At 48.9% G+C, this 27,422-nt stretch overlaps 1 protein-coding gene across 4 annotated transcripts in view; it reads left to right on the top strand.

Moving 5' to 3' along the window:
* TDRD12 (tudor domain containing 12) overlaps positions 1–26,933 on the top strand; it is a 70,285-nt gene extending 43,352 nt beyond the window's left edge. For 3 of the 4 annotated variants that reach the window (XM_038529461.1, XM_038529460.1, XM_038529462.1), the window contains 18 exons: positions 93–249; positions 723–850; positions 2,352–2,543; positions 2,766–2,894; positions 4,590–4,707; positions 5,323–5,462; positions 5,599–5,819; positions 8,220–8,319; positions 14,524–14,711; positions 15,487–15,697; positions 17,229–17,321; positions 19,231–19,403; positions 22,575–22,678; positions 24,069–24,129; positions 24,217–24,330; positions 24,414–24,567; positions 24,653–24,719; positions 25,081–26,933. In XM_038529461.1, coding sequence (XP_038385389.1) covers positions 93–249; positions 723–850; positions 2,352–2,543; positions 2,766–2,894; positions 4,590–4,707; positions 5,323–5,462; positions 5,599–5,819; positions 8,220–8,319; positions 14,524–14,711; positions 15,487–15,697; positions 17,229–17,321; positions 19,231–19,403; positions 22,575–22,678; positions 24,069–24,129; positions 24,217–24,330; positions 24,414–24,567; positions 24,653–24,719; positions 25,081–25,175 — 2,445 coding nt within the window. In that variant the 3' untranslated portion in view covers positions 25,176–26,933. Of the gene's footprint in view, positions 1–92; positions 250–722; positions 851–2,351; positions 2,544–2,765; positions 2,895–4,589; positions 4,708–5,322; positions 5,463–5,598; positions 5,820–8,219; positions 8,320–14,523; positions 14,712–15,486; positions 15,698–17,228; positions 17,322–19,230; positions 19,404–22,574; positions 22,679–24,068; positions 24,130–24,216; positions 24,331–24,413; positions 24,568–24,652; positions 24,720–25,080 lie in introns of those variants that run through there. The other variant, XM_038529463.1, reaches the window with a different exon arrangement.
* Positions 26,934–27,422: the final 489 nt, after the last annotated feature.

The raw sequence follows: 27,422 nt of genomic DNA, 5'->3' as shown, positions 1-27,422 counted from the left end.
TTACTCTGTGCAAGGAGATGTTCTGCATGCTTCACAGACACTATGTTCAATTCCTAACTTTTGCCCCAAATTATGTGAATTTGTCTTTGCAGCCTCTGGCAGTCGTCGTGTGCCCTGGGTGGAAAAAGGCCCAATTTATTTTCGAGTTACTGGAAGACTATAGCATGTCCTCCAAGCCTCTTCATCCGGTGTTGTTAACAATCGGACTCCACAAAGATGAAGCCAAAAACATGAAGCTTCCTAAGGGGTGTAAGCATCCTTCCCAAGCCGTTTGGTTTTCCCTGCGGAACGCAGTGGAGCCCTGCCAGGCAGGCGCAGCTGCACAGGACACGGGCACCAGCCCAGTGACGGGTGGGACCTCGCCACGGGTTCCGGGCGGGCGTAGATGGGCGAAGGTTCCATCTTGGCTGACAGCCGTTGCACTGAGAAGACAGCATGATTCCTTCACTCACCAACTACTTATCAAATACCTTTGTTAGATGTCGACTGCACCCCCAGCCCTGCCCTTCAGGAGCATAAAACCTGGTGGGAGCCCAGGCACTAGTCAGATAAGGACAGGTGTTGTCCTGGACAGGCAGGCCTCACCTGCCTGAGCAGGAAAAACCGTGTTTTTTGCATCATTAGACAGAAGTTCTAGAAGTCATGTGGCATCTTAGCAAAGGAAATGTGAGAAAAACCTTCGGGAAATCTGAATGTTAATTGTCTTCTCTTCTAAAATGTAGGTGACATCATTGTGACGACACCCCACAGCCTCCTGAGACTTCTCAAATACCAAAGCTTGCTATTTCTCAGACTTTGTCACCTCATTTTGGATGAGGTGGAAGTATTATTCTCTGAAGCTCATGAAGAAGTAAGTATGGCTCCATCGAGATGTCATCATCACTCAGAACTAAACGGATGTGTGATTGAAGTCTTACCTGCTTCTAGGAGTCAAGGGATGTGTCTCTGGGGAAAAAGCTGGTTAATCTTGAGAAGCTTTCCCTTTAACTTTTATAATTAGGAAGAGAGTTCATCTGAAATTTCCTTCCCAAATTCTAAAGTTCTCTTTGAAGGGCAAAGAGGGATGTTTTCCAAAATACCGATATTCTTATGATTATGGAAGCAATGCATTTTTATTCTAGACAATTTGAGGTACAGGGAAAAGGACTTGAAAATCCCCAGCATCTATAGTGTTGCGCTCAGACGTGATCACTCTTCCTGTTGTGGAATAATTCCTGGTCTCTTGATATGTGGAGCTGACGACATCAGGCCTTATTAGGCTAGTTCGTAACTTGCGTTTTTCAGTAAGCAGCATCGTGAATATCAGTATGGTCAGTAACTCTTCCACAGCGTGATCGTTCCCTGGCCGTGGGCCAGTATGGAATCCTGTGGGTATGACTTAGTTGTTTTGAACGGTTCGAGTTTTGGACGTTCAGCATCATTTGTGTGTGTGCGTGTGTGTGGCTAAAGAAAACATCTTTTTTGCGTGTTTCCCGTTGGATCAATTCCTAGGAAGGGGATTAATGGAGTAAAGGCTGGGAATTCTCATACGAAGGCATTTATTGGGTCCAGTGTAATAAGCTGACCAGAGGCATTTCATTTGGGAGCAGTGATGTCCCCAGGTTCAAGTCCAGGCTCTGTTGCTTACTGACTGTGTGGGCCTGGGCAGGGTGCTTGAACGCCTCTACTTGCAAAACTGATACCCGGGATACTGCATTGTACAGTTCCCTCTCTGGGGATTGAAGTGGGGACTGGGTTAGGCTCCCATGGACAGGGTGCGCCTGTGCCCCATCCCCTGCACCCCTGGCAGGAGGAGGCCCTAGGCCAGCGGGTTAAATGTGGCATCCCATTAGCATGATCTGATTTCCAAGCATTCATATGGGCTACTCCTGTTCTTTGTGCTGCTTCTTCCTTTTCTTTGCTTATTTTCCATTTGTGGAACTTTTTTTTAAACCTTTTTTATAATCTGCATTTTCTTTTATTTAAAGTATGATTGTGAATGTTTTTCCATATCTTTATGTTCTTTAAAAATATGGCTGCATGTGATTCCATTATATGGACATCCATAAAGCTTTAACTATTCCCCTATCATTGGACATTTAATGATATTAATTTCTTTTTTTATTAATGTAGAACTTTTTAACATAAGGAAGTTAATTCTTCATTACCTATGTTATATGTTTACCCAGATATTGTTTGTATTTTGTTCTGTTTTATATTTAACATTCTCTCCTGTTTTTTTCTTTTGTTTGGAAAGGCCTTCCCCCACTCTGGGGACAGAACCTGTATAGTTCTTTACTTTTTGTGGTCTGTCAAGCAGATTTTACTCCCTTTTGAAATAAACATGAAATTAATTACACTAATTTTTTTAGATGTTTGCCATATTAGATAACTTAAAAAAAAATGTTGATGTTGAAGAAAGGGAATCCGCACCTCATCAGATTGTTGCCGTTGGAGTTCATTGGAGCAGACACATAGAACAGCTGGTCAAAGACTTCATGAATGACCCCTACGTTGTGGTCACGGCCATGGAAGAGGCTGCTCTCTATGGCGGCGTCCAGCAGGTGCGGGCTCGTGGGCACGTGTGGGGATGGGGGCTCTGCAAGCAGCCCCGTACTGAAGTATTACAGCTTCAGTCTCATCCACAAATCTGTAATCATGTATTTAGATTTATATTGACTTTCTGTGCATTCTTTTCTGTTAAAACCCTGACTCAGCGATGAGAAGTAAAACCGGGGCACCTTGAATCTGTTTAAAACCACATTGTTGCTGTATTTCATTACCAGGTAGTGCACCTTTGCCTAGAATGTGAAAAAACCTCTACTCTACTTCAGACTCTAGATTTCACTCCAAGTCAAGCACAGAAGACCTTGATCTTTACTGGTTCTGTAGCTGAAACAGAAATAGTGTGTAAGGTGAGGCCTTCCACGCATAAAACATCCTTACTGTTTGTTTGAACCGTGATCGAATCTCGAAATCATCAGAGAATTATACCAGGTAGTTAAATAGTCGAGTTTATCATTAGTCAGAAGAGTCAAAAGAGGAGGTGGCTATTGCTGCAGTGTGGCTGGCAGTGAGGAGGGACGCGGGAGGCCTGACCTTGAGAGAGGAGCCAGGGAGGTGGGACCAGCCTTTCCACGGAAGCACATGTTCCCCTAAGGAGGCCGGTGCTTTGCATTTTGTCGTTAAAAGGATCCCATTCATAAAGACATGCCAGTGAGGTCTATATCCTCCATTTTAAAAAGATAGAGCCTGGGCAGCCCCGGTGGCTCAGCGGTTTAGTGCCCCCTTCAGCCCAGGGCCTGATCCTGGAGACCCGGGATCGAGTCCTACGTCAGGCTCCTGCATGGAGCCTGCTTCTCCTTCTGCCTGTGTCTCTGCCTCTCTCTCTCTCTCTCTCTCTCTCTCTCTCTCTGTGTCTCTCATGAATAAGTAAATAAAAATCCTTAAAAAAATAAAAATAAAAAAGATCCAGTAACACCAAGAGATAGATCATGTGGCCAGAAAAGCCAACTAAATTGGGTACAGATTTATTTAATATAACCTAAATCTGTATTCTATATCTAAATATAGAAATTAAGCCAAATACAAATTACAAGAATCAGGCTCCTGGATGGCAGAGTCGGTTAGGCTTCCAACTCTTGGTTTTGGCTCAGGTCATGATCTTGGGGTCCTGAGATCGAGCCCCACGTCAGGCTCCACACTCAGTGGGGAATCTGTTTGAGAGTCACTCTCTCCCTCTCCACCGCCCTTCCCCGCATACTCTCTCTCTCAAGTAAATAAATCTTTAAAAAAGTTTCTAGGGCAGCCCTGGTGGTGCGGAGGTTTAGCGCCGCCTGCAGCCCGGGGTGTGATCCTGGAGACCCGGGATCGAGTCCCACGTCGGGCTTTCTGCATGGAGCCTGCTTCTCCCTCCGCCTGTGTCTCTGCCTCTCTCTCGCTCTCTCTGAATGAATAAATAAATAAATCTTAAAAGAAAAATTTCTATAAAAAATAATTTAAAGGGATCCCTGGGTGGCGCAGCGGTTTAGCGCCTGCCTTTGGCCCAGGGCGCGATCCTGGAGACCCAGGATCGAATCCCACATCGGGCTCCCGGTGCATGGAGCCTGCTTCTCCCTCTGCCTGTGTCTCTGCCTCTCTCTCTCTCTCTCTCTCTCTTTCTCTGTGACTATCATAAATCAATAAAAAAAAAATTTAAAAAAATAATTTAAAAATATAAGGATCAGTAGTACATCCACCTTTCAGCCATGATGAACTAGAGGTGTCATGGAAAATAATGTGACACATATTGGCACATAAATTTGATGTGTGTGTATAGCTATACACACATGTATGTATAAATAAATACATCTGTATGCACGCTATTTAAAAAGGAAGGAAAATAGTTTCAGCAAAATGTTTCACTTGAGCAAGTTTTTAGATACAAACTATAGGATTTTAAAATATATCTGTTTAAACTTAAGATCATCTTGTTCTTACAATTTGAGGATCAGTGAGGTAATATCCTCACAGATAATTTTAAATGTTTTATACTGGTAATTATTGATGGAACAATTAACTTCAAGCTTATGTTCCCGACTGTGAACTGGCCTATTTGATTTCATCTCTAGGTAGTAGAAAGCAGTTCAATATTTTGCTTGAAAATGCATAAAGGAATGGTTTTAAATTTAAAATGTATTTTAGAACAGTGGAAGAAGAAGTTAAGTTCTGGCTCTCACCTTGTATTAGGTAAGTGTTTTAATTTCTACTTATATTTACAGAAGGCTGAGCTAATAGGAATCCTATCTTCAGTTTATTTGTATAGCTCGTCTCCAAATTTCTCATCATTTCCCAGATTTACTGAGAACTTATTAGTAATGTTAATTTCAAAATGGAGATTAAGCTCCACTAAGATTTTGGTGTTGAGGCGAATGCAGGGGCCTGCGGAGCTCTAAGTGTAGCAGCCCGGAGTGTAGACCTTCTCCCGGGGGTTCCAGCTGGAGGGCCACCATCTCGTTTATATATACGTGTGTGTGCCCACAGTGAAATCTGTCACAAGTGGTAGTGAAATACAGTGGTAGAGCTCAAAAAAGTCAAAACGTATAAAATAAGTGAAAACTGGATGGGCAACCTAGATTTGTAATAGAAGCAGTTTCCAAGCTAAAATTAGGAAGACTACTTTTCTCTGGAACGTGTCACTGGGCTGTGACATTTTGGGGGAAAAAATGGGGAAGAACTTTCTTGGCATCTAAGAAGTACGATGCAGTAGAGAGATGCATTCGAGAACGGTTCCCGGAATTGCTCTGTAGAGTAAGTGCAGTGAAGCCACAGCCTCGTTTGTGATTGTCGGACCCTTGCCTCCAGCCCTGACTGATGATTGCATACCGCTCTTGGCCATCACCGACGCCACGTGTGTGATTCACTTCAGCTTTCCTTCCTCACCGAAAGTTTTTGGTGGACGCCTCTACTGCATGTCTGATCACTTCCAGAGTTCCACCGAGCAGGTTCGATGGATTTTCATTATCTTGTAATATTCTGCTGGCATTTTCTGTGCTATGACAACTTCAGAGTCCACAGAGTTTTATCACTTAGACGGGATGGATGACCTCTTTGCTTTGTTCACCCCCCCTCAATTTTAAGGGTTCTCCCGCAGAGCAGGGAGATAAGAAAACCAAATCTGTCTTGCTGCTGACGGAGAGAAACGCGTGCCACACGATTGGTGTCCTGCGCTACCTGGAGCGAGCAGATGCCAAGATTCCCTCGGAGCTCTATGAGTTTACCGCAGGGGTTCTGGAAGCCAAAGAAGATAAAAAAGCCAGGAGGCCTCTTTGTTTGTATCTTAAGGCGTTTGGTTTTTGCAAGTAAGCCATTTTTTAAATAAAAAATTGAAATGTACGGCAAAGCGCAGAGTGATAGGTTTACTGCTGGATGACCTTCACGTATATATGCGTGATGTAAAGCACCGCCCACCTCTGGGGGACACCTGGGGCTGCCCCCATGCTCCTTCACACTCTTCCCTCCCCTTAGAAGAGGCCACCCCCCAATATCTGTCAACACTGATTAATTTGGCTTGTTTTCCAGTTTTATGTAAATGGAATTGTACGGGACTTTCATCTCCCATTCATCTGTGTTCGTGCTTGTATCCGGTGGATTTCTTTATTAATTTAGTGCTCAGCATTCTGTTGCATAAGTATATCACAGTGTATGTATCTGTTTTCCTATTGATGAACCTGCCAACTATTTCCAGCTTTTGACTATTGTCTATGAAGCTGTTGTGAACACTCTTGCATGTGTTTTTTTGTGGAAATATGCACCCAGTTTCCTTGGGGTATAGACTTCAGAGTGAGATTGCTGGGTCGTGGGGTACACATACATTTGACCTTTCGAAGGTGTGTGACTGCCTCTCCCATCAGCAGCATACGAGAGCGCTGAGTGGCTCCATACCCTCACCCCCACACAGTGTTCGTGAGGGTGCGGTGGCACACCGTGGCCTCCATAGGTGTTTCCCTAGCAATTAATGATGAGTGTCTTGTGACGTGCTTGAGGGACATTGGACCATCCTCTTCTGGTGAAGTGCCTGTTCAGTGCTTTTGCCCATTTTTTATATTGGGTGTTAACTCTTTTTCTTAGTGGTTTGGAGGAATACTTTATTCATTCGAGATATTACTGCTTTGTCAGATGTGTACCTTGAGAAGATCTCTTCCCAGTCCATGGCTTGCCTTTTGGCTCTTGTAGGAATCTTTGATCAGTGGAGCTTTTTAATTTTGATGAAATATTTCATGGTTGCAGTTGTTTCGTGCCCTTATGTAAGAAATATTTGCTGAGGGACGCCCGGGTGGCTCAACGGTTGAGCACCTGCCTTCAGCCCAGGGCATGATCCTGGAGACCCGGGATCGAGTCCCATGTCAGGCTCCCTGCATGGAGCCTGCTCCTCCCTCTGCCTGTGTCTCTGCCTCTCTCTCTCTTTCTGTGTGTCTCATGAATAAATAAATAAAATATTTTTTTAAAAAAAGAAATATTTGCTGATCTCTAGGTCATGGGGACATTCTTCTGTATTCTAGAAGCTTTACAGACATGTAGGTGTGTAATCTAGGGGGAGTTAATGTTTGTGTATAGAGTGAGATATGGGGCAAGGATTTTTTTTCCTGTGTGATAATCGCTTGCTCCAGTATCCTTTACTTAAAACATCACTGTGTTCTCACTGAACTGGTGCCTTTGACATAAACCAGATGGTAGTGTATGTGGTCCACTTGTAGACTCTCTGTGTTGTTTCAGTGTCTGTGTCCTTACACTGGTACCACATTTTCTGACTGTAGCCTGTATTTGAGTGAGTCCTGGAACCTGGTATGCACGTTCTCCAGCTAGTCTTCATCAGGGTTGTTTTGGCTATTTTAAGTCAACTGCATCTCCCCATACGTTTTGGAATAGGCTTATCAGTTTCTTCAGAAACATTGCCTGACTTCTGATACCACGTGCAGGGATGCTGTATATCAGCTTAGAGAGCATGAGAATCTCAGCAGTCATGGGGGCGGGGGACGCTTCTCATTGATCCAGACATGATGTCAGTACTTGATCAGCGCTCACTGGGACTGGGTCGTAGATGTCTGATAGGTACCTGTTGGATCGAGTTTACTTTTAAGATAACTGTTTACGGTTATTTCTTTGAATTACGGTACCTGAAATAGATTATTAGTGGAGATTTCCATATGCCTTTAAACAGAATATGGAATTTTGAAACTGAAGCTTTAGCGGTTTCTCAGCTCAGATTACAGAATGACTTCTGGTTTAGCAGTTAATTATCAGTCTTTGTTTTGGGTTGTGGTCATTTCTAATTCAGAGTATTTTGGAAGTACATTTTGTTCAATGACAATGTCTAGAGAAATAATGGAGGAACTCTTTAAGTTTGTTCAGTGTTAATTAAATTTTAAGACCTCTTTCACTAATGTGCATGTTGTGTCGCCTGGATTATTTAATATGGCTACTTAACTTTAAAGTATTAGAATAAAAGCCTCTGATTTCAATTATAGATTAATTTTCATGAAGAATGGTTTGAAATTCATGTTAAAAATTATTGTTCAAAGGGGTGGTGGAAACGCAGGTGGGCGGGGGCTGGGGGTGACTGGGTGACGGGCACTGAGGGGGGCACTTGATGGGATGAGCATTGGGTGTTATGCTATATGTTGGCAAATTGAACTCCAATAAAAAAAAAAGGAAAATTATTGTTCGGTTTTTGTTTTTAAAATCCAGTTACTGTTTTTCAGAGACAAAAGGATCTGTCCTAATCGACACCATGTTAATCCAGAAATGGACACACCAAGGAAATTATCCAACCAAGCTCTACCGACGTTTGGATACATCAAAGTAAGTTCTGCTGAAGATCCTTTGTTCAATGATTAATGATCAGCTTAATGAACATACTTCATTCCTTTTTTTAAGATTTATTTATTTGAGAAAGAGCACATGAGCATGAGGTGGAGGAGCAGAGGGAGAGGCAGAGAGAATCCTCAGGCAGACCGCCTGCTGAGCAAGGACCCTGTCACAGGGCTCAGTCCCAGAACCCCGAGATCATGACCTGAGCCGAAACCAAGAGTCAGCAGCTCAGCTTGCTGAGCACCGAGGCGCCCCTGAACATACTTCATTCTGAAGCAGCAGAATCATTATGACGCTCTTAATGTACCACCATTAATCTGACGACAGGCATGGGTCCTTAAAGGTGCCTTATTTCAAGACCGCAGTTCATTGAGAAAAGCAAGGTTAAATTAGGAAAATAGATAAACCACTTCAACAGTTAAGAGGTATTTTAGTTATATTTTCAGGAAGTTGTTTCCTTAAAAATAGTGTGATGTGGGCAGCCTGGGTGGCTCAGCGGTTTAGGGCTGCCTTAAGCTCGGGACGTGATCCTGGGGACCCGGGATCGAGTCCTGCATCGGGCTCCCCGTGTGGAGCCTGCTTCTCCCTCTGCCTGTGTCTCTGCCTCTCTCTCGGTCTCTCATGAATAAATAAATAAAATCTTTTTAAAAAATAGTGTGATAGCATACACATCTTTTCAGAACATCCATAATTCTGAAATGTAGATAAAATTGCTGAGTTAAGAGTGTGTCACTTTCTTTTGAATACTTTCTAATACTTCTTGAGTTCAAGATTGCTCTTACCTTCCCTTCTTCTAAGGCAGATCTCTTCAGCTCATTTGTACCATTCTTCCTGGCTCTGTCACCTCATTCCTAATTTTTTTGATATGTGTTGTTCTTTTGTACATATTTATCATGTATGTATCTTTTCTTATATTTTGTTTTCTTTTTTTTTCCCATTTTTTAAAAGATTTTATTGATTCATGAGAGACACATGGTGTAGTGGTACCTCATTGTTTATTTTTCAATTCCCCAATAGTGTTGAGCATCTTTTCATGTGTTTATTCATCAGCTGTACGTCGTCTTTGGTGAGCTATCTGTTCAGGATTTTTTGCCCGTTTTTTTTTTCATTGGGTTGTCTGTTTTCTTCTTGTTGAGTTTTAAGAGTTCTTTGTAGATTTTGTATACCAGTCCTTTATCAGAAACAGGTTTTCAAAAATTTTCTCCCAGTTGTGGCTTACCTTTTCATTCTCCTTATAGTCTTCTGCAGAGCACAAGCTTTCAATTTTTTTTAAATTTTTATTTATTATTTATGATAGTCACAGAGAGAGAAAGAGAGAGAGAGAGAGAGAGAGAGAGGCAGAGACACAGGCAGAGGGAGAAGCAGGCTCCATGCACCAGGAGCCCGACGTGGGATTCGATCCCGTGTCTCCAGGATCGCGCCCTGGGCCAAAGGCAGGCGCCAAACTGCTGCACTACCCAGGGATCCCAAGCTTTCAATTTTAATGAAGCCCAACTTTCTAGTTGTTTCCATATCCACAAGGTCATCATAAAACCCAAGGTCACTTAGATTTTCTCCTTTTTATCTTCCTCGTCAGCTTTTATTTTGGTGTCTGGGGTGGGGGGGTAATTTGTTAATTAGTTTTGTTGCAAAGTATATCCCTGGTGTTTGGTTTTGCCATCTCATTGCTCTCTTTATGTGGAGATTCAGAGAGTCAGGACATATGCCCCTTTACCACTGCCACCTTTCTAGAACCCGTTCAACCAGACCCCTGCTTTTAATTGGCTCTATTGAGGTACAGTTTACATGCAATAAAAATCACTGTTTAGAAGTGTATAGGTTGTTGAGTTTTGAGAAACACATACAATTGCGTGACCACTACCACAGTGAAGACAGGAATATTTTCATGGCCCCGAAAAGGCCTCTGCTGGCCCCATGCTGACAGTCCTGAGCCTCAACCCCAATTCCTGGTGGCTGCTGGACCTGCTTTCTGCCACTAGAGCTTTGTCTTTCCTGGGATTTCATATTGATGGAATCCTACAGTCTGGACTTTGAGTCTGATAGTTGTTTTTAGTGTAAGGTTTATGAGATTCACCTATGTTGTTCTATTTCATTGCTGAACAGGATTGCATTACATGGATGTGCCTTTGTTTGCCCACAAGCTGATGGATGTTTGGCTTGTGTGCAGTTTCTGGCTGCTGTGAACTTGTGTGTTACAAGTCTTTCTAGACCTACACCTTCATTTCTCTCTGGTGACTTGCTGCGGTGTCATAGTGTCTGTGTGCGCGTGGGCCTGTGTGTGTGCACCCGCACGTGTAAGGATCTGCCAAACCACGTGTACCATTTTACATTCTCATTGCACCATATTTGAGAGTTCCAATAGGTCCACATTCTCAATACGTAGTGTTCTCAGTCTTTTAATTTTTGCCATTCTGTTGCATTTGCATGAATGTTTATTTGCCTTTCTCTGGTGGTAAAGAATCTTGGACCTCTTCTCACTGCTTACCTGGCCCTGTGTATCTCCTTTATGAATTAGTGTTTGCTAGTATCACAGTGTTTGCCCATTTTTTAGTTTGGGTTGTCTTGTTGAGTCTTAAGAATTCTTTGTAGATTATGAATGTGCTTTGTCAGATATATTACAAAAATTTTCCTCAGTTGAAAAGCAGAGGTTTTTAATTTTGATGAAGTCTTCTTTTAACACTTTTTTATTTTACGTTTTGTGCTTTTCTTGCCATAAGAAATCTTTGCCTACCCTAAGGTTGCAAAGATTCCTTTCTTTTTTTTTATTCTAGAATTTTTATTTTAGAATTTTAGGTTTTACATTTAGGTCTGTGATCTATCTCAAATTAATTTGCGTGCATATAGTGTGGATAAGGGGACCTGGGATCGAGTCCCACATTGGGCTCCCTGCATGGAGCCTGCTTCTCCCTCTGCCTCTGTGTCTCTCATGAATAAATAAAATCTTAAAAAAAAAAAAAAAAAAAGGAGGACAACTCTTCACAGGCAAGTGTACAAAGGGTGGTTGCTGTGCATTGGTGGTTCCTGGTTGCTCCAGCATCATCTGTTCTTTTTTTTTTTAATATTTTATTTATTCATGAGAGACCCAGAGAGAGAGAGAGAGAGAGGCAGAGACACAGGCAAAGGGAGAAATAGGCTCCATGCAGGGAGCCCAATGTGGGACTCAATCCCGGGACTCCAGGATCACGCCCTGGGCCAAAGGCAGATGCTCAACCGCTGAGCCACCTAGGGATCCCGCATCTTCTGTTCTAAAGACCTTCCTTTCCTCCTCAATTACATTGGCACCTTTGATATAAATTAAAAGATTGTATCTGTGAATTCTGAGTTCTTCCTTCTGTTCCTTGGTCTCTTTGTCTGCCCTTATGCAGTACCACATTGGTTTGAATGCTGTAGCTTTATAAGTAATCCTGGAGACTGGTAGAGGAGTCTTCCAATTTGCCAGTCTTCTTATCCTTCTGACTGTTCCTTTGCATATCTACAGAAAATTTTAGAATCAGCTTGCTAGTTTCTACCTAGAAGCCTGATGAGACTTTGGGTGGCACTGTGTTGAATCTTTAGGTTAATATGGGAAGAGTCAACATTTAACAATACTGGGTCTTGTCCATTAACATGGTATATCTATCATTTCATTTATCTAGGCCATCTTTAATTTCTCTAAGCAATGTGTATACTTTTCAGTAGAATGATCTTGTATTTATTGTGTTAAATTTATTCCTAGCATTTCTTGCTTTTGGATGCTAATCTTATTTTTCTTTGAACTTCATGTTTTGATTGTTTAGAAGTGCAGTTGACTTTTGTGTCCTTACCTTGTATCCTGTGACTGTAACAAAGTGAATTATTTATGTGCGGTTCTGCACAAAGAGGCAGGGGGCAGGGGAGGTGGCTGGAAAGGAACCCTCCTGGTGTGCCCAGGACCGGGGGTTTTCTGGTCACATGGAATGTCCAGTGCTGAAAGCAGGAGAGCCCCCAGACAAACCAGGACCAGCTGGTCACCTTCTCTACAAGGGAGAGTCCAGTCCACAAGCTTCATTTTGTCACATCTGTTCTGCCAACTTAATGTGTCTCCAGATGTGCTAATGCCATGCAGAGATGACAGCCATAGACTGTCACAGCTGGAGCCTGGATTTTGTTCTCTGTGTGTGCTGAGGCTTAGCACAGAGTCTTCTGATTGGGAAATAAGGGGGGGGAGGAAACTCTCCCCTTTACTCCCATCACCTTTAAACAATCACCACTTGCATCCTAGTACATATTTAGCCTGCCATTTTTCTTTGTGTATGTGTGTGTTTTTTTTAAGATTTTATTTACTCATGAGAGACAGAGAGAGAGAGAGAGGCAGAGACACAGGCAGAGGGAGAAGCAGGCTCCCTGCAGGGAGCCCGATGTGGAACTCGAATCCAGGTCTCCAGAATCAGGCCCTGGGCTGAAGGCAGCGCTAAACTACACTGAGCCACGGGGGCTGCCCTTTTGTGCATTTTCAAAAAGATTTATTTGTCATTGGCATATATATTATGCCCTGCTTGTCCCTCAGAACGTTGTAGCAGGTGTATCTCTCCTCCATGCCACTATGTGGTCCCTGACTGCCATCATGCAGTGAGCTGATGTCTAGAATGTCGGACTGTTGGGGCCTCTAAACCATAGCGGCAAGGACTTCCCCAGAAGAGGCCATCTGCCATGCAGGAAGGGATGTTGAACTTCCTGCCTAAGACGGTGGATAAGCACTGAGGGTTTGTTCGGGCAGCTTCCTCCACCGTGCTGCAGAAAGGTGACAGACATGTTACCTGTCTTCCTCTGGGGAGGGTCTGCAGAGGACCAGTGAATGGGAGAGATTGTGACGTGTGCTGTGGAGAAGGGGAACTGCAGGGCCTTTGGGAATATGGGCAGGGAAGGGCTCTCTGAGGGGTCAGCTGCACTGAGGGCCAAATGATAAGAAGGATCCAGCCATGGGAAGGCCTGGAGAAGACTGTTCCTGGGAGAGGAACCAGTGAGTCCCCAGAGTAGGAGTTAACATCAAGTTTTTGTGGTTCAGGGTAGGGCCGGTGGGCAGTGAGAGTGGGGAAAACAGCAAGCAGGGGAGCTTGGGGACGCCACAAAGGAGAGCCAGGGGCTTCAGTCCTGTGAGATTGATCACAAGGGGTGACCTCACCCCTTCCTCCTTGCCTCCCAAGCAGCACTGTCCTTTCCGTCCTCCCAGCAGGGGACTCCTCCGTCCTGGCCTCTGCTGGGGTAGCTCACCACCTCATGCCTTCATGCAGGCTGTTTATTTGTGTCTGGAGTGCCTTCTCCATACTCTTGCTAAGATACATGCAACCCGACGTTGCCCCAAGATACATGCAACCCGACGTTGCCCCTTGCACACCACTTGCATGTGAAGAGTTTTCCTCCTTTTTTAAAAAAAAAAAAAAAAAGATTTTATTTATTCATGAGAGACACTAAGAGAGAGGCAGAGGGAGAAGCAGGCTCCATCCAGGTTGCCCAACATGGGACTTGATCCGGGTCTCCAGGATCAGGCCCTGAGCCAAAGGCAGTGCTAAACTGCTGAGCCACCGGGCTGCCTAAGAGTCGTCTTCCTTGACCACACGCTAGCTGTGGCCCATCTGTCGGCGTGTGGATTGTGGGGGGTGGGAGTCCCTGTAGGACGTGGCCTATCTCCTATCCCTAGCGCCTCCTGCTTAGTGGGCTCTTGATAAAATACTGCTTGTTACAGGAACAAAATCAGAAAGAGCTCAAGAGAGGGATGCTATTTAAGAATGATTTCTATAAAGTGCAGTTAGGGAATAAACAAAGGAACTCTTGTAATGAAGCTTTAGAATGCTAAGATTGGGGCCCGGGTGGCTCAGCCGGTTAAGCATCTGCCTTGGGCTCAGGTCATGACCCCTGTGTCAGGCTCCCTGGCCCGGCAGGGGCCCAGCCTCTCCCCCTGCTCATGATCTCTCTCTCACTTTCTCTCTCAAATAAAATCTTTAGAAATAAAAAATTTAAAAATGCCAAGATTAACAAAAAGTCTTCCCTTAGATTTAAAGGGAAACCACAGTTCTCTGTGGTGAGTATGGGAAGGTTTTTGCTGTGTTTATTGGCCAGTTTCCTCGTTCAGGTTTCCATCCCTGCTTTGGGCGCTTAGGTCAGATGCGGATTTCTGCAGAGACCTTTTTGGTTTAGATTGAGTTTGTTTTCTGAATGTGGTTGTCGATTATTTTTCAGATAATACCCTTTTATATTTCGAATGCAACGCATTACTTTGGTCGTATAGTTGATAAACAAGTGGATCTTTATTCAACTCTTAATGCTGAAATGAATGAGTATTTTAAAGGTAACAGCAATAAAACAAGTGTTGAAAAGGTGGAGAAATTTGGATTATATGGATTAGCAGAAAAAACACTTTTCCACAGGTAAAAGTTCTCTGTATTTCATCTCTTAAGAGTTGTGAAGCATGCGGCAACTTTAAGTGGTATCGAATCCCTGTTTCCCCCTGTGTCCCTCTGACCCGGTGTGCACGTATGAAGCCTGGCTGCCCCCAGGAGGGTAGGGGGGGCATGTCCACCCCCGCCCCTCAACCCCCAGCGCAGTTCTGCACCTGACTCGTCCAATCCTGGGCATCTGCACACAGGGCACAGAAGACAGGGTCACATTTACACACCGACGGTTCTGGGGCCACCACGTGTGTGCCACCTCCATACATGCCTTCACCTCACTTAACCCTACGTAATTCCCGTAAAACAGGTCCCCTATTACAGGTGAGCAGGCTGGGCCTTGGTGAGATCACGTAGGCTGTGCAGCATCAGCTCAGTGAATGGCACGATTGGGGCTCCGACCCGGGCCGTGTGCCCCAGGGGCCTGCTCACACCCTCGAAGGCCACTCCTGGCTCTCTTGGGGTAGCCTAGGCTGGGAAATTTTGTAACTTCACTATTTACCGTGTTGATTTTCATCATTATTGTCTGGTAAAGGGATTTACTCTATTCAAAAGTGCTCTGTGTTTTTATACTTCTGTGCACTTGAATTAAATAAGCCATTCTGAGTGGTGTTGACGCTCTAGCTGGTTTTTATTTCTCGCATGGAATCAAGCCTTGCAGCTAGAGCCTTCTTGGATTTACTGGGTAGGTTGAGGCAAAGATTGTTTTCCTTTGGGGTCTCTGTGTTACACTGAAGCCGCGGTGGTTCTCCAGGGTTGAGGTGCTGGAGATGAGCCAGAAGGAAGACGCCTGGGGTCCAGACCGTGTCCTTGTGAAGTTCATAGACGAAGGCCGGACGGGACTCATCACCAGAGACCAGCTGCTGCGTCTCCCCGAGAAGTTCCACGCTCTGCCCCCCCAGGCGGTGGAGTTTATTGTTTGCAGAGTGAAGCCTGCCGACAACGAAGTTGAGTGGAATCCAAAGGTAAGTTTATTTTGGCTTTTTATGCCCTGTTGCCTTTTAGGATATACACGGAATTGAGGTTTATTTGAATGTAGAGTCTAGAGTTTGGGTGAAATGCCTCCTGTTCCTGGACAGTTAAAGACCCTGGTACAATTCAGTTTTCTGGGGGAAAAAAATAAAAAATAAAAAAATAAAGACCCTCGTACAGGCGGCCGTCGTCACCATTCATGCTCACAGTCTCAGAATCGGTGTGAGGGACGCATCAGGGCCAAATAAAGTGGCCGTGAGCCTGGGAAGCAGCAGTGTAAGCACCAGGTGGATGCCCCTGTCACAGGCAGGCAGGGGCGATGGACACTCCCTGGTGAGGCCCGGTGCCTCCCCTGGCGTTGGGAGGCCGGGCCGGGAGAGGGAGTGACAAGGGACACCTCCTGTGGGCCTCCAGGCTGAGGCCCTGGGGTGTCACCACGCAGGCCAGGTGCGGAGGGAGGAGAGCGCGTGGTGCACGGTGCAGCCACCCCGGGGCGCTCCCCGCCGGCCGTCTGCCCATCACGGAGCCGAGTCCCTACTGACGACGCTCCTGACTCTTCAAGGAAGGTTAAATTTCATACCATCCGGCTAATGGGACGTGGAATAAACCATCGCAAAGTAAAACCACTTTGGATCATAAACAAGGTCAGACGTGGTCCAGGAAATAACCGGGTGCGTGTTCTCACGAAGCGGACGAACACGCGAGCTCGCTGTGCAGGCTACCGAGAGACTGCCTACCGAGTGGCCGTCGCCCGCCTTCCGCCAGCGCTGGCTCGGTGTCCTCCGTGGGCACGTGCCGCGGAAGGGTCTTCTGTGCGTAGTCTTTCAAATTAATGTGCAAGCTTCAAGGGCGATGGAAGAGTCTGATCTTGGGCAGCCCGGGGGGCTCAGCGGTGTAGCGCTGCCTTCCACCCAGGGCGTGATCCTGGAGACCCGGGATCGAGTCCCACGTCGGGCTCCCCGCGTGGAGCCTGCTTCTCCCTCTGCCTGTGTCTCTGCCCCTCTCTCTCTCTCGCTCTCTCTCGCTCTCTTTCTCTTTCTGTGTGTCTCTAATAAATAAAAAATCTTTAAAAAAAAAAAAAGAGTCTGATCTTGGGAGCCGGCTCCCTCCTGTCTCGGTCAGAGTGAGAATGAGACACGCCGTGCCTGCCAGGGGCGTCCTGAGAGAAGAGCAGCCCCGTGCTCGGGACGGGGTGCTCGGACCCGGGGCCCCTCAGCTCCCGGGGTGCTTCAGCCTCTGAGCTTCCAGAGACAGACTGGGTGACTGTTCACAGAGGGGGGCGAGGACGCATGGTTGCATTTTGGGGGGTCCACAGGTGCTGTTTGCTCTGTCCTTATTAAGTTCCCCTGTTACTATCCTTGTCTGCACAGGGACACGATGGCCTCTGTCACCTCCCTCACAGGGTGGTGGTGAGACTCAGGTGAAATTCAATGGAAACGTTTTTTTGTGAAACTATACAGCCTACACCGAGTAAGATATTTTCCTAAAGCTTCAGAGAAGTTACATAAGTGGTTCTTTTCCTAGGTTACCAGGTACATTCATCATAAAATTATTGGAAAATTGCACGATGCCAAAGTGATACTGGCTTTGGGAAATACAGTGTGGGTCGATCCAATGGTGAGTATGCAGTTTTCTTTCTTTTTTTTTTTAAGATTTCATTTACTTAGAGACTGTGCACGTGCACGCACGATCAGGGGAAGGAGCAGAGGGAGAAGCAGACACCCCGCTGAGCAGGGAGCCCAGCCTGAGGCTCAGTCCAAGGGTCCCTGAGATCATGACCTGAGCCAAAGGCCATCACTTAACTGACAGAGCCACCCAGGTGCCCCCAGTGTATGGTTTTCTTAAAAGAAGTCTGTTTTGGGATGGACTTCTAAAATTATTCCTGGTATTCTAATTTGTTGCTTGAATAATGGTTTGTCTCAAATAAATGGAGGCTTTGGGGGTTCTGTTTAGGGAGAGCCGGGGTTTTTCCCATGTTATTTGGGTCATGAATTTGGTTTTTTGTTTAAGGGAATCCTTTATGTTACAACTCAGCGCGCCCACACAGGGAGACAAGCTTATGAAACTCTCCTTGTGACAGTCTCTGATGTTATGATTCTATCCCATTGTTTTTTCAAGCATTGGTTGTACGCTGTGAATCAACGTCACACTGTCCACACCGATGGGGAAGCCCCATGTCAGGACGGAGGTGTCCACATGGGATCGGTCATGTGGAGGATTCTAGTCCTTGGGTTTTCAGAGATAGGTTTTATTATGTTTGCAGTTTCCATCTCATTCCTTCACCAAATATTTATTGAGCACCTACTCTGTGTGCTGGGTCCTGTGCGGGACACTTGGCTTCTGTCCGTGAACATAAACTCCTACCCTGTGGAGCTGACATAGGGGTGAGCAGGACTGAGTGTCAGACCAGGACCTGTACGTGGGGCCTCTGTGCGTCCCCTCCCATGCCAGCATCGCCCCCTCTATCTGCCTGCACCCCGAGAACTCTGCTTTTCAATTTGAGGTTTTGCTCCATTGGACTTAAATCTTAACTGGTATGTTTATAACACAAGAATTCAGTTCATAAGAATTGTTCTGCTGAAAGTTATTTTTATGAGACAGGAGAAGCCTTAACACCTACAAGGAAGAGTTTGGGTGTAAGATTAAGGGTTCAGAGGAGAAAATGATTTTTAGCACAGAAGGTAAAGATTACCGGTGCAGGTCAGATGAAGATTTGGGGTCTTGGTTTACATAATAGTCGATATTCTGGTTCTCGATTGGGAGGAAAAAATGGAATCTTTTTAGAGATTTTTAAAACTATAGCTAAGGAAATGAAGAAGCAAAAAAGAAATCCACCCGTCAGCTTCCACAGCTTGTATAGCGGTGTCCACGGCACCGTGGGGGGGAGGCAGCCCTCACACCTGCTTCCTTCTCCACTCACACCTCTCGGCCCCCAGTTTGAGTGGAGAGAGGCTCTCCTGCCATGCACAGGTGGGAACCTGTTCCCAGTGTTCACTTAGGAAGGTCTCCAGCTGGTCTCAGCCTGGCTCCCCTCCCCCAACGTGAAAGGGACGCCCAGTCCTGGGTCTGCACCTCCCATTGACAGGAGGGGAGGAGCACAATGTTGCAGAACCTTATCTTTTGTATAAATTAAGATGGATGAGAGTATTTGGGTTGCAGAAGAAAACCAGTGGAGGAATCTGTCCAGAACACAGGCTATAGGGCCCTGGCATAGGCCCTTTCTGGGCACTGGCACCTCTGAGCCTTAGGGTCCTCCTTGTTCAGGAAGATCTAAGAGTTTTGTGTGTGGTCCCAGCATCCTAGGGGCTCCCCGGCCCCTGACCCCATCATGCTTCTGCAGGGTGGGAGTGGGCTCTGGAAGAACCTGACGTGTACGCTCAGTTATGAAATCACCTGGGAGCTGTGAAGGGAGCCCACGTTCGCCCAGCATGGCACAGTGAGAGCGCTGGGTCGCGCAAGAGCCTTTTCCATTGATTTGAGAGTTCAAAGAGCGGTTCCCACAAATACACTTTTTCTTTGATTCAAGGTGCACATTACAAGACTTTCAAACTTGAAAACATCTGTCATTGATTATAACGTGCGTGCTGAAATTTTGTCGATGGGAATGGGCGTTGACAACTCAGAGCATACAGAACAGCTGAAGACATTATACGAAGGAGCTAAAATGCCAGCTGGTGAAGGAAGCCTGAGCCAGGCCCTGTGAGTTTTAATCTTCCCTTTGGAGGTGCCGTTTGGTGGGACTAGAAACAGGAGTTTATAGGGGCCTTTTTTAAAGTTGGGTAGGTTTCTGAATCCCCATGTTTCCATCACTCACCTCCAATAATTTCTCAGATTTGGGGAATCTCACTTTATCCATACCTCAATGTGCAGTTTTATTTTTGGTGGAATATCATAAAACAAATCCCCAGCGTATTGTTTCACCCATATGTCTCACAGAGTAAGGTTTGGTTAGTGTTTATTGACATGCAGGAAAGCACACACCCACGGTAAGTGTCGTCAGGTGGATTTTCTGAGCACAGAAGCCAGACCCCAGGTCAGAGAGGGTGTGAGGCGCAATCGTGTCCTCCTCCTCCACCTCCTCCTTCACCTCCTCCTCCTCCTCTTCCTCCTCCTCCTCCTTTACCTCCTCCTTCTCCTCCTTCTCCTTCACATCATCCACCTTCTCCTCCACCTCTTACACGTCCCTCCTCCACTTTTTCCTCCTCCTCCTCCTCCACCACCACCACCACCACCACCACCACCACCACCTTCTCCTCCACCTCTTACATGTCCTCCTCACCTTCTCCACCTCCTCCTCCTCCTCTTCCACCTCCTCCTCTCCTCTGAGAATAGGAAGAAGGTCTGTGAATGGGTCACGGAGCCGTACAGAGGCCCACAGTGTCAGGGGCCCCAGGAGAGGTGAGACCCTGGCCGTCCCAGGGGGCCTGTTGCCCCTGACTCTGGGAACGGGGGGAAGGGCTGAGAATGGGTCACAGAGCTGCACAGAGACCCGCGGTGTCAGGGGCCCCTGGGAGAGGCAAGACCCCGGCCATCCCAGGGGGCCTGTCGCCCCGACCCTGGGAACAGGGGGAAGGTGCAGTGACTAGAGCAGAAGGGCGGGAGAGCAGCCCAGGGCCAGATCTTGTTGGGCCCTTGGCCATTTGCGAGGACCAGGCCCTGCTCCGAGGAGGTAGAGCCATGAGAAGGTTTGGAGCAGAGCAGCGACCCCATCCAAAGGGGCTCGGCTTCAGTGTGGAGAAGGTGGGGTGGGGCCGAGGCTGTGCCAAGGGTGGCTCGGCCCGGGCGGCCCCTGGAGGTGGCGCGAAGCAGCTGGTGTCCGAGTGTTGGTGGTGGCCTGTGCTCCGCGGAGCCCCGTGGGCAGGCCCGGGCCTGGCTGCGAGCCCAGAGGAGCGAGTGCCAGAGTCTGAGAGCTGAGCCCGGCAGAGGCGGGGGGCCGAGGAGGAGCAGCAGCGAAGGAGGCCTGGGGACAGACCCCCAGATGGCAGGGGAGGGCTTCCCGGTGCAGGGAGCCGAGAGGAGGCCCGACGGGCGAGCACGGCCAGCGACCCTGGCATCCGCCGCGGGGCCCCTGGCGACAGACGAGCGCGGGAGAGTTTTTCAAAGAGCACGACGCAGAGGTTGAAGTACTCCAGTCTGAAGTCGTTAGTTTTTACCTTAATGCATTTGGGCCTGTGGGATTAGGAGACCTGTCCGTTCTACAGGCTTGGAGGCAACAAAAATCGCTCCACACTTGCTTGTAAGATATTCTTTTAAAAACATGTCTTGAGAGTTGAGTGGACTCGATGGAAACGAGGCTCGGTCACCTCTGTGAAACCCAGCAGCTGCACCTGAGCCCCGGCTCTGTTCTGCCCTCGGCACCTCGGTTCTGTGTGTGCGGGAGTCCTGCACACCTGTGGGCTCACACACGAGGTGGCCGTGCAGAGGACTGCGAACGAGGGTGGAGCCTGCCCCGGGGAGCCTCCGTGTCAGGAGCTGGATTGGGAAGCCGTGGTGGCGATCGGATCGGAACGAGCAGAGTGGTGCTGTCCTCACAGCAGGTTGGGAAAGAGGACAGACCCTGGGGACGTGGAAGGTCTGGAAGCCAGGGGGCTTGGTGACTGACAGGCATCGGGGGTGTGATTGTCTAATTCTGAGCCCTGGGCCGGCGAGGGTATTGGCCAGGTGGACAGTTTCGGGGTGCTCATTGGGGAGGAGGAGATACTGAGTTGGTTTGGGACACGTCGGGTTTAAGGATTATGGGGAGCGTAAGCCCGGGGCTCAGGAAAGCGGGGGAAGGCTAGTCGGCCGGTTGTGGAGAAGAGTCACAGCTTGGTGGCTGTGCGACGACGGGTGGAACCCCAGCGGGTGAGGGTCTGGTGAAGGAGTGAGAGCGATGGAGTAGAGCATGCGACGGGGGGTCTGGTGCTGCAAGTGGGGAGGACGAGGCCCAGGGAGGGGTCCCTGCCTGGGTGGTTGGAACACAAGGTGCTGCCTTTGCCACTTGTGGGGTGCTGCGCACGGGCTCCATGTGTCACCCAGCAGTCCCCATGGAGGCACACGCACCCCCGCTCACCATGGACGTGTGTGTATGGGCTTGCTCGTTTAGGCTTGAACTCTCTCTAACAGGCTGCACAGAAAGTATGAATTACGCTGTCACCCACGAGGAAGGCAGCTGGGCAGCTGGGGAACGGGCGAGAGGGAGATGTTCCGCTGTGTAGGACCTTTTCATTGTATTTCAAAACATTGAACCACGTAAAAGTGGTTCCCTCCTCAAAAGAAAAAAAAAAAATGTAAAATTTTCTGAAGGACGAGGCAGCCCTTTCTGTACTAATGTGGCGTGACCTATCTCTAGTTATTAACTATGATCAAAGGGGCAGAGAAGTGAGTGGAGTAGGGTCCGTGTGTTTAAGGGATGCGCACGTGAGTTCTACATAGTTGGCGTGATGCTTGCTTGTGCAGAGGTTTGTAGATGGGACCCAACCGGGGAGGGGGTGTCTCGGGGAGGAGGTGCTGGGGAGCTAGGGCAGGGGGGCACAGGTGGCTTTTACTTCCTCCCCTTTTATCCATTTTGAAGAGGGGAGCAGTGCTGGTCATTCTCAAAGGTAAATGGTTTGAAAGGGAACCTTTTTGGCAAACGGGTTCATGCCTGTATGTGCCCCCTGTGTTTCCGTGATCGGCCCTGGGCTTGCCACTGGGGCGCGGCAGTGAGCGGAGCTGGGGCCCTGACCGTCCTCCGTGAAGGAGTCGCAGGCCCCACGCAGGTCTGGCCGTGTGGTTGGCACCTCGTGGTCAGTTGCTGCCTGCCTCCCCCTTCGCGCTGGGAGGGCCCCGTAGAGAGCCCGAGCTTGCGGTGTCTTCGACTCGGAGCTAACCTGCACCTCTTCCACCTAGCGTGCCTTCTCCAGCAGAGGATGCTGCTCGTCCGCAGAGCCCACGGCAGGACGACTCAGAAGGAGGTGCTGATGCCCAGGCAAACCCAGAAATCCAAAAGCATGGTTGGTGATTTAATACATGGCTCACTGAGGGGCGCCTGGGGGGCTCAGTGGGCTACGCTCTGCCTTCGGCTCAGGTCACGATCCCGGGGTCATGGGATGGAGCCCCACGTCGGGCTCCGCACTCAGCGGGGAGCCTGCCTCTGCCTCTGCCCCTGCCCTGCTCGTGCACATACACACACACACTCGCTCACTCTCTCTCAAATGAATTTTTAAAAAATCTTTAGAAACCATGGCTCCCGGGATCCTTGGGTGGCTCAGCAGTTTAGTGCCTGCCTTCGGCCCAGGGCGTGATCCTGGAGACCCGGGATCGAGTCCCACATCGGGCTCCCTGCATGGAGCCTGCTTCTCCCTCTGCCTGTGCCTCTGCCTCTCTCTCTCTCTCTCTGTGTGTCTCTCATGAATAAATAAATAAAATCTTTAAAAAAAAAAACAAACATGGCTCCCTTAAAATTATGAAAGCTCGGGAGTTTTCCAGCATCGACACTTCCCACTTCTGGATGAAGTCTATAGAAGGTGACATAGACTGGTCTTACCTAACTTCCTACTCTTGACATTTCAGTTTCTGATATATTTTTTAAAAACTTTTCCTTTTTGTTAATTGAGGTATAATGCTCATCCAGAAAAGTACACACATCCTGAGCGTACGCTCATCAGAGCCGTTGACACGTGTGTACGTGTCCACTGATGCACTCGAACATTTCCAGAGCCCCAGGAACCCCCTTCATGCACCTTCCCCGCCTGAAACCCGTCCCAGGAACCGCTGTCCTGACTCCATCACCATCAGTTTTGCTGATTAGAAGCACACAGTCTACCCTCTTGTGGCTTCTCTCACTTGGCGTTATCTCTCCGTGAAATTCACGCAGATGATCGCAAGGAGCGGTGGGGACTTTCTTGCCGCTGAGTGGTGTTTCGTGACACAAATACACCACAAGTTGCACATCCGTCCACCTGTTGGTAGACACGGAGGCTGCTTTCAGTCTTTGACTATGATTAAGGCGGCCACAGTGTTGCTCACGTCTTCAGATGGAAGATTCAGGGGTGTTAGACTGAGTTCAGATGCTGTTTTAGGACGTGTCATGTTCGGCACTGGTTCCTCGCGTACAGTGGCGACCAGATGACTTCCCCTCTGGCAGGCGCCTCTGCTGCTCTCAGGCGAAGGTGGCCGGGGGCCACCGCAGAGAAGCCTTTGGCTGCTGGTGGTAACGCTGCTCCGTTTCGGGTCGTGCATTTTTAATTTTTGCTAATTATTCCTCGCGAGTGGACGCTTGGAAATTGAGGCTGTCAGTACTTCCTCAGCTAAAAGTCGCATGGACAGAGTGAGTACACGTAGGTACGTAGAGTGCACGGTTACGGATGAATAACTTACTGGAACATTTGACTTTCTGCCCAGAAACGTTACCTGAAAACACGAGTGATTGTTCCCGTAGCAGAACCACAGAGCCTCCGAAAAGGTACGTCCACCTGCTGCCGGGGCCCCTTCCCCACCCGCCCCGCGAACGGACAGTGGTGCCCACGTAAGTCACCGTCTTCTCTCCTAGCTTCCACCCACAAATCAAGTGGTTCCAAAAAGACGATGTGGTCATACTGAAGATAAAAATAAGGAATGTAAAAGATTACAAATGTAAATATTTCAGAGATAGAGTCGTTTTCAGGTAGGTTCATGTGTGTCTCGCCAGAGTTAGATCGGAGTCGCTTCTAACACGCTAAGAGAGCGGCCTTCTTTCTGTGCACCTAGTGCCTGGGCCGGAGAGAAATTCTACTTGGCCGACCTGGAGCTGCGGGCCAACATAGTGAAAGATGCCTGCGAGTGCACGGTTATGAACGAGGAGCCTGTGATCACCCTTGCAAAGGAGACGAGGGCGTCGTGGTGCAGCCTCCTCAGACAGAGGGTGAGTGGGGAGGAGCCGGCAGGTCTCGGCGCCGCAGCGAGCCTGACCTAGCCTGTCACTCAGCGTCACCCGTTCCGTTGAACAGAATCCTAATGTGGCTTTTGATTTCGATCACTGGGAAGAATGTGAAGAGGACAGCCACTTCCCCCAGGGTAAGTGGGGGCTTGGCGGAGGTTTGGCCACTGGCCGTGGCCCTGGGGGTGGGCGTCAACAGGAAGCCCTCGTGTGACCCTGGTGGCACCTGCTCCGGGTTGAGGAGGTATCCACTCGTAATTAGAAGCGTACCTTCTTGTGACACTTCGACAGATCTTTTTCCCAGGAGAGTAGCTTCTCTCTAAGCAGGCAGATTTTCCCTGCTCATTTCTTGCCTAAAATAATGAAAATATCAGGATGGGTAGAGCTCTACACCCTAACGGACTTTTCCTGCACTGGCCAGAATAACGGCGGGGGCGGGGGGGGGTTGCTAACTAGTCTGTAATTAACAGATTTTTCATTAATACCCAACTCTTCTAGTTGCGAATTCTAAAAAAAACCTGCCCTACAAAGTGGCAGAGGCGACCGAGAGCGGGGAGGAGCCGTCGGAGGAAGACAGGAGTGACAGCGAATGAGTGGGAGCCCCGGCGGCACACAGACACGGGGCACGCCGTGTGGCTCGGAGCTTAGAAACGTGGCCACGCACACGCGGCTTGGCCTCCAGGGTCCACGCTGACCGGTGTCCCGCCGCGGCCCCGGGTGGGCCTGGTGAGAGGCAGGCGGAGGGGCGGGGGGCCGCTCGGACTCGGCCCACGCCCCCCCCGCCCCCACGGCCGCCTGCCTCTCACGGAGCCTGTCCCAGCACACTCACCTGGGGCAGGGGCGGGCACCGCGTGCCCCTGCACAGGTGGGTTGGCCCCCCGCCCAGACCTGGTTGGTGGCCTGCCCTAAACCGGGGTGTGCGCATGGTTGAGGGTCCCGGCACAGACTTCACGCAGCACTGCCTCTCTTCTCGGGGGGCTGCCGGCTGCCCACGGACGGAGCACGGGGGAAAGTGGGGTTACCTCCGCGGTCCCCAGCCTGGCCCGGGCTTGTGGAGGTGCGGCCCCCGCTTCTGCAGAACCACCCGCACCTGCTCAGCCCCTGGGCCCAGGCTCCTGCTCAGTGGAAACGGAAAAGGACCTGTGGGGCCCCCGGAGGGGACTCGGGACACCTGGGCAGGTGGGAGGGTGCTGGCAGCAGCCCGATGCCATCTGGGGGCCAGGCCGGGGGCTACCGCGGGGTCCGAGTCCTTGGGGGAGGCCGCAGCCGTCACCACCTAACTGCGGGAGCCCCCGAGCCCGACTTGCCAAGTGACTGGGGCGTTGTAAAGGAGCGAGATACCAACCCTGCGCCCATCGTCAGCAGGGGCCCCGCGGCTTTGCCTGGACGCAGGAAGGAATGGTGACCGCAGGGACCGCAGGGACCACTGGCAAGACTTTATTCTTACGACCCATCAGAAAGGTCACACGTCCCGATAAGCCGCTTGCACTAAAGGTCACCTGTCCCCAGGCTGTGCCCAGAGCAGGTCGGGATCGCACTCTGGCTCTCAGTTTCCTCATCTGTAAAATAGGACCTTGTTGCGTGGCCTCGCCCTGCTCCCTGCCCGGGGACGTGGCCGGGTGGGGCCCCGCGAGGGAGGTCGGCCCACGGCTACGGGTGGGAGGGCGCGCCAGGCAGCCGGGACTCCCGTGGGGGCTCGGCAGGTGTCGCGGGCGCCTGAAGTACGGGGGTGCTCGGCCTCTCTCTTGCTAACTCGGGCAGCTCTTGAGGTAGGAGGTGCCGCGGTCTTCGCTGGCAAAGGTTTGGACCTTGTGGAGCTCTTGCAGGGGCCCCAGCAGGTGTCGGCTTATGTACCCCGAGCTCCTGCTCCCACTCGGGGAGGCCTCCTAGCTGCGGCCGGGCTGCCGAGCCCCACCGGTTGCCCGTGGCTGTTGGCCACCTGCCGCCGACGCCCGCTTATATTCACTCTCTTGTAAAACATGGCAAATAATAAGAACAAGTAATAGAGCTGCAGAAATCGGGGCGGGGTGGGCGGGGGCGCAGGTTCTCCTGGGCCAGGAGTGGCGGAGCAGGGCCAGGTGTTTAAATCTTGATTTCTTTTTTTTCAGTGATTTAAATGTACCGTTTGTAGTTCTGAATAGCATTTATGGGACATACACACTGACTTGTGACATGTAAGCAATTAACAGGGTTTTTTGGTTCTGTTAATACTGATTTCACGTTTGGGGAAAATTTCTGAAATGCAAAGTAAAAGTACTTTTGTGTCTCTGCTTCTAAAATTGCTCACATAGTCAATCGTGGTGTGAATGTCTTGCTGGTATATCAATAAAATTTCAGTGTTTTCACAGAAATGCCATTTCACATATTTTATCGACCCTATTTTCCCTGAGTGCCAAATGCAAAATAGAATTTTATTCACTACTGCCCTTTCTGGTTTGACCAGAGTGCCGGGAAGGGCTGGGGCTGGGGGGGCTGCGAGGCTGGCCACTGATCGTGGTGCCGGCCGTGGGCAGCAGGCTGCAGGCGGCTCTGGGTGCTCAGCTTTGCAGTTGGCCCTTGACACCAGCCTGGGGCAGACCCACCTCCTACGTCCTGGGTAAAATATAGGGGTTCAGTACTTCGGTGGGGGCGGTGGGGGAGGCAGTAAAACATTTGCACTTAGTATGTTAAAAATCTATTTCAACCAAAGCAAAAGTGTCACCTATTTTATATAAAAAATATATATATATGTATCTTCTTGATCACAGAGTTGAAAGAACACCCTTTATTGAAGTGGTGTGATGTGCCTGCCCCCGTTAAAGAGTCTCAGCCTAGGTGGCAGCCTCTGAGCCTGGCCACCA

The sequence above is a fragment of the Canis lupus genome, chromosome 1 (genome assembly GCF_011100685.1).
Source record: "Canis lupus familiaris isolate Mischka breed German Shepherd chromosome 1, alternate assembly UU_Cfam_GSD_1.0, whole genome shotgun sequence".
Classification (NCBI taxonomy): Eukaryota; Metazoa; Chordata; class Mammalia; order Carnivora; family Canidae; genus Canis; species Canis lupus.
This window is presented reverse-complemented; position numbering and strand designations above follow the sequence as displayed.